This window comes from Neofelis nebulosa, chromosome 17 (assembly GCF_028018385.1).
Source record: "Neofelis nebulosa isolate mNeoNeb1 chromosome 17, mNeoNeb1.pri, whole genome shotgun sequence".
Lineage (NCBI taxonomy): Eukaryota > Metazoa > Chordata > Mammalia > Carnivora > Felidae > Neofelis > Neofelis nebulosa.
Window position 1 is genome coordinate 3,537,771 of NC_080798.1, and position 19,417 is coordinate 3,557,187.

At 46.6% G+C, this 19,417-nt stretch overlaps 1 protein-coding gene across 1 annotated transcript in view; it reads right to left on the bottom strand.

Moving 5' to 3' along the window:
- The window catches only part of NLRP2 (NLR family pyrin domain containing 2), a 32,273-nt gene extending 13,580 nt beyond the window's left edge, over positions 1-18,693 (bottom strand). The window contains 8 exon segments of the mRNA XM_058708841.1: positions 938-1,130; positions 3,196-3,366; positions 10,968-11,666; positions 11,668-11,783; positions 11,786-11,857; positions 11,860-12,048; positions 12,050-12,546; positions 18,414-18,693. Of these exon segments, the coding sequence (XP_058564824.1) occupies positions 938-1,130; positions 3,196-3,366; positions 10,968-11,666; positions 11,668-11,783; positions 11,786-11,857; positions 11,860-12,048; positions 12,050-12,546; positions 18,414-18,693 (2,217 nt within the window).
- Between the last annotated feature and the right edge of the window lie 724 nt (positions 18,694-19,417).

Here is a 19,417-nt window from a genome sequence, read left to right on the forward strand (position 1 = left end):
CTCTCTATGGAGAATGGCTATAGAGATTCCTCCATAATAGAGGAATCAAATTTAACCAGGGCACTGGAACACAAAAGAGAATGTTTAATGGCTTCCAATAAAAGAAGCTAAATTTATAGGAGTCTCCTTCTTCCATTGTGGTATTCGTTTATTCCTTGAGAATAATGACCAAATTATTATGTTAATGACCAAAGTTAATGACCAAAATCTTCAAACGGCACAATTTCTTTTCCTGGTGAATCCTCACAGGAAAAAGAAAGGAAGGTCTTAGGGATGGTGAATAGTGACAGTGGCTACTATCAATAATGCAATGATGAATACTTGGACTTGGTTTCATTCATTCCTCAAATCCTCGTGAGATGTGCACTACTCCATCCTACCGATGGGGATAAGACCTACTTCAACAGCCCAAGGTCATACTGGTAGAGGCAAAACCATAATTTGAGACCAACAGATCACCTTAAACGTCTTGCTATTGCTGCTCAAATGTGGTCAAGTGGGGATCAATGGAAACCAACGATGAGTGACGAAAATCATCGCCAGAGCAATCATGTGGAGAACATCCCCAAACGGGAGATCTCTCAACCCAAGAAAGGGGAAATCTGATGCTCCCAAAGCATCCTTGCCTGGACAGAGGAATCTGGACAAAATCTGGCATTCTGAATCACGACATAAGAGAAACATAAACCATAAACAAATTCTCTTTGATAGAGGAGGATATCAAGTTTCTGAGTGTTTCTTTGGACTTGGGGATCTTATGGACAGTTACCCAGGCTGTTCAATGATCAATACAAGTGGAAACTAAACTCCCACCCCATTTTCTGTCCTGGGACATGTGCCCTGTGTAGTACTGTTTCTAAGCAGAAATAAGGGATTGCCCCCCACCCCTAATTTATACAGAATTGATATAGAAGCTTGAGACAGCTCTGTTACATGCTGGGTTTTTCAGTGACGGTGAGATATACCTGAGGCATTGCAGATTACATTTGGGGTGTCTCAAGATCTCACACAACATGGGAAGCATATCATCCTGGTCATTTCCTTGAAGGGTCAGATGGGTTAGTGTCTCGTGACCACCAAAGACAACGCAGAAATCCCGGTAAGCATCCGCTGGGGAAACATTTTTGAGGCTAGGGCAATGAGAACAGAGGTGAAATGTTGACTTTCTGTATACACAGAAACAAAGGGTGGCAACAGGTTTAAACACTAGAAATTACTGTTCCCGTTTTTTGCCTTCGTTGAGGTATTTATTGTCAAACTGTATACATGAAGGTGTATGAGTTCATGTTTTGATAGACACGTGCCTTGTGAAATCATCACCACCATCAAGCTCAGTCAAGCTAGTTAACGTACCTATCACCTCACATAACCACCATTTCCATTTTTATTTTATTTTATTTTATTTTATTTTATTTTATTTTAATTTAATTTTATTTTATTTTATTTTATTTCTTTTGTGGTGAGAACCCTTGAGATCAAGCCAAGTCTCTGAGCACATTTCGTGTATCCGATGCAGTAGTAACTGTTGTCACAATAGTGTAAGGTTAGGTCTCCAGAACTCACTCATTTTGCAGAAACTGGAGCTTTGGACCGCTTGCCTAACATCTAATTTGAGAAGCCATCAGAAGCCTCCACTATTTTAGTCCTCTCAAACTTTTACAGAAGGGAAGCTGGTCACCAACAGACATTTCAGACAACAGCTCTTCTTCTACGGCTTGTTGAAAAAGATAAGGAAGGGGAGCAGTCCCTTTCCCTGAAGTGTTACCAACGGGCACATTTCAGGAGCACTACGTCCTGCTGAATATGGTGCATTCAGAATCAGGATCCCATGGAAGTGAGCAAGAACTTTTCTCTAGCCTGAGAAAGAAATCTATGAACGGAGACACCTGTAGCTGGAGAAGGTCTCACTGGTACCAATGCCCCTTTGCCGACTCAGTCAGGTTTGCTCTCCTTCCCTAACCACCCCATGCAGCCCGCTCACATGGGAGCTTGCAGGACGTTCCCTGCACAGAAGCTGCACAGGTCGAGAGGAGCCTCATGTCCAGGGAGACTCGGAAGTGCTGCCTCAGGTGGACAGGTGCACACTCTGTTCCAAGTACAAGTGTTTAAGTTCTGTGATGAGCCCCACCCTTTCTTTCCAACTTCGTTCAACTACACAGATTTTTGGATCGTATTCAGATCGACATACACCCAGCCCAAGCGAATTTTAACTTTACACAGCCCAGCTCGCAGACCAGTCTCAGCATCATCTCCAACAGGGTTCCCCGTCAGGGGTGATTCTGTACACTCTCTGGGAACACCTGGAAATGTGTGGACAGGTTTTAGGTTGTCACAACGGGGCGTGTGTGGGTGCCACTGGCATCTGGAAGGCAGAGGCCGGGGCTGCTGCTAAAAATCCTACAATGCACAGGACAGCCCCCCTCCAGCCCAAAGTGTCAGTAGAGGTTGAGAAATCCTGCTCTATGTGTAGCCCTGTGGTCGTCTTAATGGGATTAAAACCTCCCCCAGGACCTGGATGTTCCTTGTGGGGTTTTGTGGACATTCAAACCATATTTCACTTTGTATTAAAATTACTTGATTAAAAAAAAAAAAGCAGAACAGTGGTTGCCAGGAGCTGGGGAGAAGGGATCCCGGGGAATTATTGTTTAATGGGGTCAAAGTTTCAGTTTTACAATGTGAAGAGAGTTCTGGAGATGGATGGTGGTGATGGTGGTGGTGGTGGTTGCCAAATACACTTAAAAATGCATAACTTTACACTTAATAATGGTGAGTTTTATGTTATATCACAATAAAAAAAACTGGAAAAAATTACTTCATATGATTCAGTAGAATTCCTCGTGTTGAGTACCCACTTGGGACTCTGGGAAAGAAATTCAGGGGCGCCTGGGTGGCTCAGTCAGTTAAGTGTCTGACTTCGGCTCAGGTCATGATCTCACGGTTCGAGGGTTCGAGCCCCGCGTCGGGCTCTGTACTGATGGCTCAGAGCCTGGAGCCTGCTTCGGATTCTGTCTCCCTCTCTCTCTGTTCCTCCCCTGCTCATGCTCTGTCTCCCTCTCTCAAGAATAAATAAAAAAACATTAAAAAAATTTAAAAAAAGATTAAAAAAAAGAAATTAAAATATTACTCCAATATTAAAAATGTAAGAAGCTTGGCTGTGCCATGGGGGTCTTAATCCAGGGGTTAGCTTCCACTTACGCCACTTTCTGAAGATTATGGGTAGCAGAGGAGAGTTTTTCACAAAGAATCTTCACTGATGAGGTACTCAGGAAGGTCTGACTGATGTCTAGAAATACCAGATCCTTGTTGGAGTCGAATACGGAACAAAGGTCCATCCAGAAAGGAAGTACATGTTCATCATTCTGGGACCTATTGGGAAGAGGCAAAGGAGTGAATTTACTGAATGTTGCTGGAGAGAAAACTAACAGTTCGCCATCATTGTGAAGACATTTAGGGTTGCTCTGGGCCTATACCCCTAATAAATAAGTGTAATTCTAAAAGTGAGATGATTCCATCAGTTAGCATCACTATCCAACAACCAATTGTGTCAACAGAGAAAGATAGATCACAACAGTCTAATAAGGTTGGAATAATCCAAAATTCTAAGTGGATCATTGATAAAGATTGAGAGTGAGGGGCTCCTGGATGGCTCAGTCGATTAAGCATACAACTTCAGCTCAGGTCAGGATCTCAGTCCGTGAGTTCTAGCCCCACATTGGGCTCTGTGCTGACAGCTCAGAGCCTGGAGCCTGCTTCGGATTCTGTCTCCCTCTCTCTCTGTTCCTCCCCTGCTCATGCTCTGTCTCTCTCAAAAGTAAATAAACATTAAAATCAAAATTAAAAAAAAACATTGAGAGTGATATACATGTAAATAGAGGATATTTGAATGTCTGATGGTGGATCCATACACATGATATTCTCAGTCTGATTTACAACTCTATTTGTGACCTAAAAGGATATCCATTCTCAGTCTGATTTACAACTCTATTTGTGACCTAAAAGGATATCCAGGGTGCCTGGGTGGATCAGTTGGTTAAGTGTCCGACTCTTGATTTCAGCTCAGGTCATGATCTCAAGGTCCTGAGACTGAATCCTGTGTTGGGCTCTGTGCTGGGCGTGGAACCTGCTTGGGATTCTCTCTCCCTCCGCTCCTGCCTATGTGTGCTGTCACCTATGCACACATGTGCTCTCTCGCTCTCAAAAAAAAAAAAAGTCCATAAAAACTTGAGAAAATACAATCTTTTTTTTCAATATATGAAATTTATTGTTAAATTGGTTTCCATACAACACCCAGTGCTCATCCCAAAAGGTGCCCTCCTCAATACCCATCACCCACCCTCCCCTCCCTCCCACACCCCATCAACCCTCAGTTTGTTCTCAGTTTTTAAGAGTCTCTTATGCTTTGGCTCTCTCCCACTCTAACCTCTTTTTTTTTCCTTCCCCTCCCCCATGGGTTTCTGTTATGTTTCTCAGGATCCACATAAGAGTGAAACCATATGGTATCTGTCTTTCTCTGTATGGCTTATTTCACTTAGCATCACACTCTCCAGTTCCATCCACGTTGCTACAAAGGGCCCTATTTCGTTCTTTCTCATTGCCATGTAGTACTCCATTGTGTATATAAACCACGATTTCTTTATCCATTCATCAGTTGATGGACATTTAGGCTCCTTCCATAATTTGGCTATTGTTGAGAGTGCTGCTATAAACATTGGGGTACAAGTGCCCCTATGCATCAGTACTCCTGTATCCCTTGGGTAAATTCCTAGCAGTGCTATTGCTGGGTCATAGGGTAGATCTATTTTTAATTTTCTGAGGAACCTCCACACTGCTTTCCAGAGCGGCTGCACCAATTTGCATTCCCACCAACAGTGCAAGAGGGTTCCCATTTCTCCACATCCTCTCCAGCACCTATAGTCTCCTGATTTGTTCATTTTGGCCACTCTGACTGGTGTGAGGTGATATCTGAGTGTGGTTTTGATTTGTATTTCCCTGATGAGGAGCGATGTTGAGCATCTTTTCATGTGCCTGTTGGCCATCCGGATGTCTTCTTTAGAGAAGTGTCTATTCATGTTTTCTGCCCATTTCTTCACTGGGTTATTTGTTTTTCGGGTATGGAGTTTGGTGAGCTCTTTATAGATTTTGGATACTAGCCCTTTGTCCGATATGTCATTTGCAAATATCTTTTCCCATTCCATTGGTTGCCTTTTAGTTTTGTTGGTTGTTTCCTTTGCTGTGCAGAAGCTTTTTATCTTCATAAGGTCCTAGTAGTTCATTTTTGCTTTTAATTCCCTTGCCTTTGGGGATGTGTTGAGTAAGAGATTGCTACGGCTGAGGTCAGAGAGGTCTTTTCCTGCTTTCTCCTCTAGGGTTTTGATGGTTTCCTGTCTCACATTCAGGTCCTTTATCCATTTTGAGTTTAGAGAAAATACAATCTTTAAGTAATTACATATCCGTATACACAGACGTATCAGAGAATGTTCATTTTGTTCTGGGGGTAGGGTTTGTGTAGGTGACCCGATTTCTCTATCTTTTTCAACATTGCTTTAATTTTCTTTTTTTTTTTAAAAAATTAATGTTTATTTTATTTTTGAGACAGAGAGAAAGCATGAGCAGGGGAGGGGCAGAGAGAGAGAAAGAGACAGAATCTGAAGCAGGCTCCAGGCTCTGAGCTGCCAACACAGAGCCTGACACGGGGCTCGAACTCATGAACCGTGAGATCATGACCTGAGCTGAAGTCAGATGCTTAACCGACTGAGCCACCCAGGCACCCCTGCTTTAATTTTCTATTTATGTGTGGGACGTTCGCAATCGGGGCGGGGGGGACTGATTTTCAGGAAAATGGTGCAAACACTCTAAACCAAGACGTGTCAGAAAATTAAAACATTTTAGTTACCGATGGAGAAATCCTGTGGGACCTAAGGGATAGTCTAATATCTGAAGGTTTTCCTGGAGAAAAACAAAGGTGTAAGCGCCCAAGGAATAACGGTAACATGTCACTGAAAGAAGCAGCTGGTACTTTCAACAATTTCAGAATTAGGCTTTTTTAAAATTTTTTAAAGTTTATTTAGTCTGAGAGACAGAGAGAGAGAGAGAGAGAGAGCAGGGGAGGGGTAGAGAGAGAGGGAGAGAGAGCAAATCCCAAGCGGGCTCCACACTGTCGGCACAGAGCCTGACGTGGGGCTTGAACTCATGAACCATGAGATCATGACCTGAGCCTAAATCAAGAGTGGGATGCTCAACCAACTGAGCCACCCCGGTGCCCTTAAAAGTAGGCATTTAAAAAAAAATTTAAAAAAAAAAAGAAATAGGCATTGAAGGGGCACCTGGGTGGCTCAGTCCGTTAAGCGTCCGACTTCAGCTGAGGTCATGATCTCACGGTTGGTGAGTTCGAGCCCCGCATCAGGCTCTGTGCTGACAGCTCAGAGCCTGCTTCCCATTCTGTCTCCTACTCTCTCTGCTCCTCCCCCACTTGTGCTCTGTCTCTATCAAAAATAAATAAATGTAAAAAAAAAAAAAAAGAAGTAGACATTTAAAACCTACTACTCTCCAGTAGGTACTGTGGCTACTTGGAAATAATAGCACGGAGGCGCAGAAAGTGTCTAACTTGCCCCACATCATCACACACTAACAGAGACAGGACTCAAAGTCAAAGAATAAGATCCCAGCACCTGTGCTCACCTCTTATCATCTTCTACCTATCAGCTCGCAACTGAGTTCCACTGATTTCCAATCAAGGCAGTTGGTTTTCAGAGCATTACAATGTATCTGAATAATTAACTTATTATTTCCACCCCGTCCCTAAGCCTTTTGAGGGTGGTCATTCAGTCACCCTCTCTTTTTTAAAAAATGTTTAATGTTTATTTATTTTTGAGAGAGAGACAGATTATGAACAGGAAAGGGACAGAGAGAGAGAAAGAGAGAGAGAGAGAGAGAGAGAGAGAGAGAGAGACAGAGACAGAGACAGGAATCGGAAACAGGCTCCAGGCTCTGAGCTGTCAGCACAAAACCCGACGCGGGGCTCGAACTCACAAACCTTGAGATCATGACCTGAGCTGAAGCCAGACGCTTAACCACTTGAGCCACCCAGGTGCCCCAGTCACCCTCTCTTCTGAAGGACAATTTTCCTTCCTCCTGCAGAAGGACAAGGTTATACAAGACTGTGTTTTGGGGATGCTCTCCCAGAGGCACTAATGGAGTCCTAATTTTATTTGGGTCAATGTCAATATCTTCCTAAGGTTCAAAAGAGCCCAGAGAAGAAATAGTTTCCAAAGACGGAAGCTTTTTTAGTAGACTTGACTGAAGAGCAAGCCCTACACACAGGAGACAGTTTGTGGTTTGAAATAGGGGAAGGAAAGAGAAACCAGACAGAAGTTAGATTCGGTCAGCTCCAGGGCCCTGGCTGTTTTAAGACAAGGTTATACCTTTGGGTTTTTTAGTGGTACTTGCCCTGAATAAAGACACATTTAAAACAAATGACCTAGGGGTGCCTGAGTGGCTCAGTCGGTTAAGCGTCCAACTTTGGCTCAGGTCATGATCTCATGGTTTGTGGGTTCGAGCCCCACATCGGGCTCTGTGCTGTCAGTGTGGAGCCTGCTTTGGAGCCTCTGTTCCCCTCTCTCTCTGCCCCTCCCCTGCTCATGCTCGCTTGTTCTCTCTCTAAACATTAAAATAAATAAATAAATAAATAAATAAATAAATAAATAATAAATGACCTATTGTAAAACTTGAGGCACCATGAAGATGAGCCATTATCAACCTAGATTTGTGACTTTTCTTTAAAAATATTTTTAATGTTTATTTATTTTTGAGAGAGAGAGACAGACAGAGAGAGACACAGAAAGGGAGAGACCATGTGAGCCAGTGCAGGACAGAGAGAGAGGGAGACACAGAATCTGAAGCAGGCTCCAGGCTCTGAGCTGTCAGCACAGAGCCTGATTTGGGGCTTGAACTCACAAGCTGTGAGATCATGACTTGAGCCGAAGTTGGACGCTCAACTGACTGAGCCACTTGGGTGCCCTGAATCTGTGACTTTTCAAAGAGCATGGTCTATGTGCTCTGGGGACTGAGGCGGAATCTGGGGCTGTGTAGGGTTAATGTCAGCAACTGTCTTATCAAGATAAGATAATCAAGCCACTAAGAGTGAAGTCATATGATTTTTGTCTTTCTCTGACTAATTTCGCTTAGCATAATACCCTCCAGTTCCATCCATGTAGTTGCAAATGGCAAGATTTCATTCTTTTTGATTGCCGAGTAATACTCCATTGTATATATATACCACATTTTCTTTATCCATTCACTCATCAAAGAGACAAAACAGATGAACATAAGAGAAGGGGAACAAAAATAATATAAAAACAGGGAGGGGGACAAAACAGAAGAGACTCATAAATATGGAGAACAAACTGAGGGTTGCTGGAGGGGTTGTGGGAGGGGGGATGGGCTAAATGGGTAAGGGGCATTAAGGAATCTACTCTTAAAATCATTGTTGCACTATATGCTAATTAATTTGGATGTAAATTTTAAAAAATAAAATAAAGAAAAGAATAAAGCAAAGATTTGGGGGGAAAAAAGATAAGCCACTAAGTAGAGAAAGTGATTTGATTAGAAGGCGTCTTGTGACGTAACCATTCTGAGAGTTGCAAACCAGCAATGCTATGGGGCTGCTGTGATGGGGCAGCACAGAAGGGAAAGTGGCAAACAGCATGTGAAAGGAACTTTCATGAAAAGCAGGAGTTTGCATTACAGACCAGAACGGTCATAATTAAACCTAAAGACATCCATGCTGCCTTTTCTGTGATGGGAGCTCTGAGAACCAAGCAGCCGGACTGTGGTTAATGAAATGCCGCTTAACACTGGTGCCATTGCTGGTTTTAGCCAAACCAAGGTTAAAAAGAAACAAAAAGGTGGAGGTTCCTCAAAAAAATTAAAACTAGAACTACCTTATGACCCAGCAGTAGCACTACTAGGAATTTATCCAAAGGATACAGGAGTGCTGATGCGTAGGGGCACTTGTACCCCAATGTTTACAGCAGCACTTTCAACAATAGCCAAATTATGGAAAGAGCCTAAATGTCCATCAACGGATGAATGGATAAATAAGATGTGGCTTATATATACAATGGAATACTACTTGGCAAGGACAAAGAATGAAATCATGCCGTTTGCAGCAACATGGATGGAACAGGAGAGTATTATGCTGAGTGAAATAAGTCCATCAAAGAAAGACAGGTATCATATGTTTTCACTCACATATGGGTCTTGAGAAATTTAACAGAAGACCAGAGGGAAAGGGAAGGGAAAAAAATAGTTTCAAAAAGAGAGGGGGGCGCCTGGGTGGCGCAGTCGGTTAAGCGTCCGACTTCAGCCAGGTCACGATCTCGCGGTCCGTGAGTTCGAGCCCCGCGTCAGGCTCTGGGCTGATGGCTCGGAGCCTGGAGCCTGTTTCGGATTCTGTGTCTCCCTCTCCCGCCCGTTCATGCTCTGTCTCTCTCTGTCCCAAAAATAAATAAAAAACATTTAAAAAAATTTCAAAAAGAGAGGGAGGCAACCCATAAGAGACTCTTAAATACAGAGGACAAACTGAGGGTTGATGGGGGACAGGGGAAAATGGGCGACCGACATTGAGGAGGGTACTTGTTGGGATGAGCACTGGGTGTTGTATATAGTGAGCAATCATGGGAATGTACTCCCAAGGCCAAGAGCACATTGTATACATTGTCTGTTTGCTAACTTGACAATAAATTATATTTAAATAAAATAAAATAAAATAAAAGCTCTGATACTCTAAAAAAAAAAAAGAAACAAACAAACAAGCAAACAAACAGGAAAATAGAGCCTATTTTGACTTGGGATCTTGGATGGGATAGAGACAGGAGGTTATTCATGCAATTTTGTTTTCATCCAAAGCATTTCTTGGAGGACTCTCCTGCAGAGGAAGGACTTAGATAAACCAGCATGTGGGCCTGTCTAAACACTTGGATGAGAGAAGAAACAAAATCAGAATATGGATGAAGGGATATGGTCTGTGGACTGCTGATGTTCTGGGAGGTGGAGAGATGTTCATGCCAACCTGTTGTGCTCCTAATGCTCCCTTGGCAGTGACTCAGTTTCATGTGGAAAATAGACACCTCCCCCAGGAAATCAATGAGGGCATTTTATTCTGGCCCCATGAATGTGCATGAGGGTTTCAGATACTGATTTTGGAGGACAACTTAGGGGTTAGGAAGAGGTGAGTGGATAAGATAAACAACAGTATGTTGGGGGGCCCTACACAGGACCATGAGCAGTGATCATGGATTATGACTGTAGGACTTCACGAGCCAACGGACTTGAGTCTAATCCCACTCAAGCACCCTTTTCTGAAAACCAATATCTTCATCTCGACACGGAAGATTACACGGCACCCACGGGCACCGGGTGAGCAGCAGCATTTGGAAACTCTGTAGGAGCTCCGTGGATGTTACTCGAGCCTACATCAAGAATAACAACGCATCACAACCGTCTGGGGCCACCCTCACGGTCTCTGTCCTGTTGGGCAAGGCGCCTGTGGAAGGACTCCCCTTCCATCATGGTGGCATGGAGCCTTCCCACCCCTAGTTGATTCAACCTCTGACTTCACATCTTTAATGCTTTTCTACCCATCATGCCAAATGGAACAATCGCCCAGAAATGGGAAACCTATACAGCCAACATGTGAACTGACACAGGCTGGGCCGTTTGCAAAAATTGCTCAGCTAAGGGAAAAAGGAGACAGGTCTCAAAACACACTATCTGGTTCCAATGACCCCATTCCTAGTATGAATATAGCGCTTCCCACCTTGAGTGGCAAGCTGGCAGGAGGAATTGTGGCCAGAAGCCCGTTCTGACCCTCAGCCACACGGAGCGGGAAGCCGGCCCCGTTCCGGGTGCCGCACGGTGGGAGGCTGAGGGCGGGGGCAATTCACAAAGTGAACCGTGAGGCTCCTTACCCGGCAGCCTGGGCCTCGGACCCCGACGCGGTGTCGTCGTCCAGGAACACGCCCTTTTCCACCCGCAGACACAGTTTCTGCAGCCGTTCGCCATGCTTGAGGCAGAAGGACGCGTGCGCGAGGTCCGTGGGGTCTTTCAAGTGCAGGGACACTTCCGTGACCTGGGCCACGGCTTCCTTCACCAGCGGTTCGTCCTGCGATTCGTAGAGACGGCACAAGGTCTCCCTCGTGTCCGTCACCGACGAGAAGGGGCCGTTCTCGGGGGACCTCACGGTGCACGCCAGCAGCTCGCGCTTGAGCTCCGTGGACACCGGGCAGCCGAAGGCGGCCCCCAGCTCCCTGACCCTGTCTTCGTTGGCGAGGCCGAACAAGAAGCGCCCCACGTGGGCCAGGTGGGGGTTCCGCCGCCCTTCCTCCTTGGAGAGCAGCCTCCGCACCCCGCGAGCGCTCCAGCCGGGGCCGCCCTCGCCGCCGCCCAGGACGTAGAGCGCGGCCGCCAGGAGGCGCTGCAGGCTCCGGTGCAGGAAGCGGTAGCAGCCCGCGCACTCGCCGCTCTCCTGCAGGAGGCTGCGGTCCGCGAAGGGGCGCAGGTCGGCCTCGCGCACGCCCAGTCTGCGCAGGTCCCGGGGCTCAAACAGCGAGGTCTGCGCCCACACGCCCTCGGCCGCCAGGAGGCACAGGGCGCGCAGCGGGGCCCGGGGGCGCGGGCGCGGGCGCGAACCGGCTGCACAGGAAGCGCAGCAGCAGCGACGTGGCGGTGCGGCACGTGCGGCCCGGGTCGTCGCCCTCGTCCGCGGGCAGCCGCAGGCAGGCGCGCCCAGCATCCAGCACCCGGCGGGCGCCGAGCCCAGGCGGAGCAGCGCCGCGTTGCTTCTCATCAGCTGCCAAGCCAAGCGCGCCGCGCCTGAGCCTCGCCTCCCGGCTGTCGCCGCAGATACGCCCTGCGCTCCGGCTCCGAGAGCCCCTCGACCTCCACCAGGAGCGGCTGCTCCACCACCAGCCGCAGCTCCCCCAGGGCCTCGGGCCGCGTGGTCACCAGGAGCGTGGCCGCGGGGAGCAGCTTCCTCTTGAGCAGGCCCCCCCAGGAGCACGGGCGCCGGCCGCCGCGCGCCCCCGTCGCCGCCCAGGTCGCGCGCCAGCGCCGCGGCGGGCACGCGCAGCTCCTCGAAAGCGTCGATGACCAGCAGGAGCGTCCGCGCCCGCGTGAGCAGCAGCGGAAGGGCCCGGCGCGGGCCCGGGGCGCTGTCGGCCAGCAGCTCCGCCAAGGTGCACGGCCCCCTGCGGCTGAGCGCCTTGCAGCTGAGGTAGAGGGCGGCGGGGCGGGCGCGGGCCTGGCCAGCCTGCGTCCAGTCCAGCATGCACTTCTTGGCCAGCGTGGTCTTCCCGACGCCCGCGGCACCGTGAAGCACCACCGTCTGTGCGAATGGCCCTGCAAGCATTTTAGCATTACAGGATGGGACCAGTGTCTCGTATCTCTGGGTGACCATGTGGATGTTTTCACTGGCTTCTGGCCAAAAGTTCTTCTTCCTGCTTTGCCAGACCTCCTCTTCCAATATACTTCTATATTCATCCTGTTTACCTTCGGTGATAGGAGGTAGGGGATAGGAAGGACATAGCTGGTTATTCATTAGGGGAGAAAAAATACTGTGTGTTTAGTAGGAAAGGAAAACTAGAGAAGTTTACGAATAACACCAGGCTCATCCGGGAAGACAGGATACAGACCTGGCTCCTCTCCTTTCGAATCTTCCTTCGCTTCTTCTGGGTCTGTGACATCTTCTCCCTGCACTTGTGCGAGTGCTGCAAAATACAAATTAAATGGAGCTTGGTGTAAAAACAGGTGAACTGCTTTTTTTTGTTTTGTTTTGTTTTTTGTTTTTGTTTTTGTTTTCAGAGATACGAGGTTGCAAGGAGTTCACATTCTAAGTTCTTTGTTCATATGATGTGCTGGGAGGTATGACAGCTGGGCTTAAAGAGGTGACTAGTGGGGCGCCTGGGTGGCGCAGTCGGTTAAGCGTCCGACTTCAGCCAGGTCACGATCTCGCGGTCTGTGAGTTCGAGCCCCGCGTCAGGCTCTGGGCTGATGGCTCAGAGCCTGGAGCCTGTTTCCGATTCTGTGTCTCCCTCTCTCTCTGCCCCTCCCCCGTTCATGCTCTGTCTCTCTCTGTCCCAAAAATAAATAAAAAATGTTTAAAAAAAAAATTAAAAAAAAAAAAAAAAAGAGGTGACTAGAGCAAATGACATTCTAAACCCTAAGAGACTCTTGGATACGGAGAACGGACTGAGGGTTGATGGGGGGTGGGGGAGAGGGGAAAGTAGGTGCCAGGCATTGAGGAGGGCACTTGTTGGGATGAACACTGGGTGTTGTATGGAAACCCATTTGACAATAACTTATATTAAAAAAAAATTAAACCAAGTGACAGCCCTCTTTAGTAACATCAAACTCCCGGATGAGACACCCGGAACAAGAAATGTTTGTTCTATTTGCTTATTCAAAACTCAGTGTGATCCATGGAAACTACTTATCTCTCCCCACCGGACTAGAACATGCACCAGGATATCAGGGGATAGACCTTCACCATACAGCCCAACCCATTATAGCTGCTCAAGTATCTGGGTAAACCAGTAGTGTTATGCCTGTGTGGAATGCCAGACAATTCCTAAGTATCTGCCCGAGCTAAAAGTAAACTCTGTGTACATCAAGGCCAGCACATGAAGGTTCTTGGCAGCATCATGCAAGGCAGTCAAGTAGAAAAAATTCGGGGCGCCTGTGTGGCTCAGTCGGTTGATCGATCAACTTCAGTTCAGGTCATGATCTTGGGGCCCGTGAGTTCGGACCCCACGTCTGGCTCTGTGCTGACAGCTCAGAGCCTGGAGTCTGCTTTGGATTCTGTCTCCCTCTCTCTCTGCCCCTCTTCTGCTCACACTCTGTCTCTCTCAGAAATAAATAAACATTAAAATTTTTTTTTAAATATATTTTAAAAAAGTGGAAAAAATTCAAGCATCTATCCGTCCATGAATGGACAATGTGAGTGTGACTCATCCATACAATGGAATATTATTCTGTAATAAATATGGATGAGTTCACGATATATCCAACAATATGGACGGACCTCAAAAAGATTATGCTAAGTGATGAAAGAGAGACACAAAGACCACATATGTCCAGAAGAGGCAATGCTAGAGACACAGAAAGTAACAGTTGCTTGGAACCGGGCGACAGAGACCAGAGAGTGACTACATGTGGGCACGAGGGGACTTTAGGGGGTGATGTAAATGTTGTAAAATTGGAGAGCGGCCATGGTTGCGAAAGTCTACATTTACACAAAATCATTAGTAGTACATTAAACTTTAGGCTACATAACATTTATGATACCTAAATTCTACTTCACTAAGGCCATTTAAAAAAATACCATCAGGCCAACTTAAGAAATTGACTGATGTTAAACTGACCACAGCACTGGTTGAGGCAAGACACCTACCTCTGGCAGGTCTTAATTTTCTTATCTGGGAGTTCGATATTACTAAAGTCTGAGCATCTGAAACTGAAAAAAAATTATGGAAAAACTCTATACAATACACTCCTTTTCTGTGAACTAAAGAAATTCCAATTCTTTCCAATGTTCATTTCCCCGCTTTGTTCTTTTTTAAAAAAATTTTTTTTTAACGTTTATTTATTTTTGAGACAGAGAGAGACAGAGCATGAACAGGGGAGGGGCAGAGAGAGAGGGAGACACAGAATCCGAAACAGGCTCCAGGCTCTGAGCTGTCAGCACAGAGCCCGACGCGGGGGTCGAACTCACAGACCGTGAGATCATGACCTGAGCTGAAGTCAGACACTCAATCGACCAAGCCACCCAGGCACCCCTCCCGCTTTGTTCTTAAGGAAGGGAAGAAGGTATTTTCTGAGAGACATTTCGGGATTATAAATAGTGGAGGGAAATGAGGTTGGAGAGAGATGGAGAGTCCAGTAAGGGTGGGTGGGGGGAGGGAGAGGAGAGGTCACTCAGCTTGCTCCAACATTGAGCGTTCTATGACCAACCTGGCTCCTCTTCTCCTGAACACTGTTGTGTCTCTTCCAGGTTTGCACATTTTGGTTCCGGAGTCCTGGTGATCCCTGAGAAAAAAGGGGGGCATTTGTAGGCTTGTCACTATGTAGCATTGCAACTTCTGCCCGGGGAAGAGAGTGGGACTTTAAGAAGGGTCATGTTTGACAACTGGGTTTCAATAGTTAAGTCCAGATTGCATGAACAGGATGTTAACGTGATACTGGAGGTAAGATCAAAGTATGCCAAGCCATGATGTCAGGCTTACATGCCTCTGTGGCAAGTGGGTTCCTATGCAGTTCAGAACACACAGTGTGTGTTCCATGTCAGGGAGGTGTATGCAGAATAACCTCCAAAGGCAGAAGGAGCCCTAAGACTGAAGAAAAAGGCTGACAAGTCCAGTTGACAAGAAATGGCTTATTAAGAAGCATGTCGAGAGCATTCACAAGACAAGATCTTTGGAACCCTGCTTTTATAGCTCTAGAGGCTGGGAGTACATGTGGCGAGGAGAAGGAGAATAGATGTGTTCCACAGTCCTATCTCCAGAGCAGATCAAGGACATTATGCACTGAGGGTGTACTTAAGGGTGTGGTTAAACAAAAGGAAAGACCGTGGACATGGGGGGTGGGGGGCTGGGCTCAAGAAGACTGCAGGTCACAGAGCAGTCATCATGGTGGATTTGTCCTAGGTGTCACCAGTCAAGTTCACACAGTGAGAGAAATGGGCACGTATACACCATTACTTCTTCCTGAGGGCATCAAAAACCTTCTATGCATTAATTCCCGGGTTTCTAATAAGGTGGTTAAAGCTTCAGTGACCTGGGAGGGGCTATGGGAACAGGGGGGAGTCATGAAGGGAGGGGAAATACTTCAAACTCAACACTGGATAGGGGCGCCTGGGTGGCGCAGTCGGTTAAGCGTCCGACTTCAGCCAGGTCACGATCTCGCACTCCGTGAGTTCGAGCCCCGCGTCAGGCTCTGGGCTGATGGCTCGGAGCCTGGAGCCTGTTTCCGATTCTGTGTCTCCCTCTCTCTCTGCCCCTCCCCCGTTCATGCTCTGTCTCTCTCTGTCCCAAAAATAAATAAAAAACGTTGAAAAAAAAATTCAAACTCAACACTGGATAAATAAAGAGGGGAGTCTAGGAGAGTCTTGCAGAAATACCCAGGAGGCAACTGGCTGGAGTATCAATAGTTGTACCTTTGCTTTTCAAACCAGCCTCTGGTTTACTGTTGGCTTGAGCCCAGGTCATGTTGTTAAAGGTACTGGTGATTGATGATGTCAAGAGAAGAGAATGTTGAAAATCACAAACTCAAAAATCCTTTTGGCCAGGGTTAGCAGATTTTTTTTTTTTGCTACTGCAAAGGACCAGACAGTAAATATTTCCTGCTTTTCAGGCCACCTCTCTCTACCTCTGCCCTTGTGAGGCAAATGCCGTCACAGATAACGTATGAGCAAATGAGTACGCCGTGTGCAAAGCACACTTGGTTTATGAATACTGATGTTTGAATTTCACATGGTTTTCATAGGCTGGAAAATAGTCTTTGATCCCCCCCCCCCACACACACACACACAATTTGTTCTTAGCATGTAAGATGCACAAAAGCACATGGTGGGCCAGATTTGGTTTGTGAGCCAAGGTTGGCCAACCCTTGCTGTAGGTCCGTCTAAAATCCAGACAGTCCAGATTCCAAGGGAAAGCTCACTCTTTCCAGCATCTGTGTGTATTTACTCATTTCTACTGTAAATACTGCCTTTTTGAGCTCCTTTCCCTGTGTCTTAATTCTTCACCCACCTGGATGGCAGCAGAGATGAGGGCTTGGCTTTCTTTGCATCCTTAGTGCTTAGCACCACATTTTGTCTATTTAAGACAAGCTCCTGAATTCCAATCTCTCTCTCTCTCTCTCTCTCTCTCTCTCTCTCTCTCTCTCTCTCTCTCTCTCTCTCTCACACACACACACACACACACACACACGACTGTAAATGAGGTAACTTACTTAATGATGGAGGCTTATTTCCCAGAAAAGACTTCAAAGCTACTTCTAGGAAAGGAGGGAGAAACTGCACTTTCAGAGCCAAACCCTTATAGGTATCCAACTCTGAGTTTCTTCCAGTTATTTCTAAATTCATCATCTTCAGAGGCCAGCTAGGGATGAAAACCCTCGCCTATCTATTTGAAGATAGGGAACATTAAAGCTAAAAATGGATCCCTGGATGGAATAAAACTGGCCTTTTTTTTTTTCTAAGAAAAATAAAATCGTAGGATAGGAAAACGATTTTGAATACCCTTGCCGAAGAGCAAGAGAGAAAATGTCCTCTAGAGCACAGTGGTCTCCAAGACAAATGTAACACCTGTCACAAAAGTATGTGATTTCGTACCTTTTTAGGAACCACATGATGAAAGGTGTGAAGAGGTACAGCTGATTTTCATACTTTTTTAATGTAGCTCTATGTAAAATACTAACACTTAGATGTGTAGTCGGTATAAGAGTTGTTCATGAGATAGTACGTAAAACTGTGCAGTTAAAAGCCCGTGTGTATTTTATCCTTGCAGCACACCTGAATTGAACCAGCCATGCCTCAAGTGTGTAACCACATGTGGCCGCTCTGTTAGGTGTCAGAGCCCTGGATGATATTATAAAACCTTGGGTGCACACAGGTGTCACCTGGAAAGTGGTCAAGAACCTGACACCTGGGGGGAGACACAGATCACTTAGCTAAATAATGATCTCCGGTGGTAGGTTCTGGACATCAGCGTATTTAAAGCTCCTGAGGACATTGCCCCTAACAGTGAAAGTTGACAGCCACTAACCTAAAACACAGTTCTCCACTCAGGGGACATTTGCCAGTGTCTAGAGACCTTTTTGGTTGTCACACATGAGGGGAGTATGCTGCTGGCATCTAACGGGCAGAGGTGTTGGGATGCCAGCACTGGGGCCCCAGGGATGTTGCCAAATACCTCAAAGGAGGTTCCCAGCCCCACACGTTGTTAGTGCTGCTAGTCAAGGGGAAGGTAGGGGTTTGCATATTGAGCGTGCATCAGAGTGTATGGAAGCAAACACCGTAAGTGGGAACTGAAAGTGAAACAGAGTGTGTACGATAATTTAACATCTTGGAGGAGGTATGGAAAAATGGGATCATGAATATATTCTCTAAGGAACAGCTCTGGACAGAGTGGATACAGAGGGAGGAGGCCAGGGGAGGTATACAATACTTGGGCAGAGTGGAAAGAGCTGGAAAAGACTTGGAAAAGAGCTGAAAGATACCACCAGACTTAATGAAGGTCTAGCATTTGGGTTCAGGGCAGGTAGCCTCTCCAAAGCTCAGTGTTACTCTTGTGCATCTGAAACCTTAGAGGCTACTACTCTTTCCTCCTATGACACAGTGTGGGCTCATTTCTACTTACCCCTGAGCTCATCCTTTGCTTTCTCAGACAGATCTGTTCGGTTCATCTTGTCAAAGACTTGGATGGTCACCATCTCTACCCAATGGCTGGGGCAGCGGTTGGTGAGAATTTCTGCCAGCTGCTTCCCATCGGCTTCCTCTACCTCTGTCGGAGGGATGTGCTGTAACTCATCTTGCAGGGAAAGGGGCCTCAACAGAGACTTGAACTCGTTCAGCTCATCCTGGCCGAGCTGTTCCAGAAGGGGCTGCAGGTTGAAACCCAGCTGTGCAGCAGGTACCATCTTGTCCTACATGAGAGATCCGAGCTTTGGGCATTAAAGAAGAATCAAGGGAGGAAATGAAAGAGAGAAAATTGGCACTCCTCTCTCAAACACCAGTTGCCTCTGTGTTGGGACTGGGCAATTCTCACTGCCCAACTGCTGCTTTAAGAAAAAACTCCCCAGGGGCGCCTGGGTGGCGCAGTCGGTTAAGCGTCCGACTTCAGCCAGGTCACGATCTCGCGGTCCGTGAGTTTGAGCCCCGCGTCAGGCTCTGGGCTGATGGCTCGGAGCCTGGAGCCTGTTTCCGATTCTGTGTCTCCCTCTCTCTCTGCCCCTCCCCCGTTCATGCTATGTCTCTCTCTGTCCCCCCCCCCCCAAAAAAAAAAAAAACGTTGAAAAAAGAAAAAAAGAAAAGAAAAAACTCCCCAAAAGGCCAAATTCACACAAAACTCCCTTAGTTTTTGGCTGGATACAGTGGTTCACGTTTTTAGAACCTGAGACCCTTTTGAGAGTGTGCAAATCCCTGAGGGTAGGTAGGAAGCCCATGCTGATGGGTCTTCTGGACTTAGCAGATCACCTGTTAGTTTTATTAAATTTGGTGGACAAATGAACTAATGAGAACTACCGACTTTAGCTCTCTAGGACCCTTGGCTCAAATGCTCAAACTGTTCAATGAATAGAATTTCAAATACATGTCTCTTGAAGCCAGGAGATCACTCTTTTTAAGCAATAGTATATTGAGAAG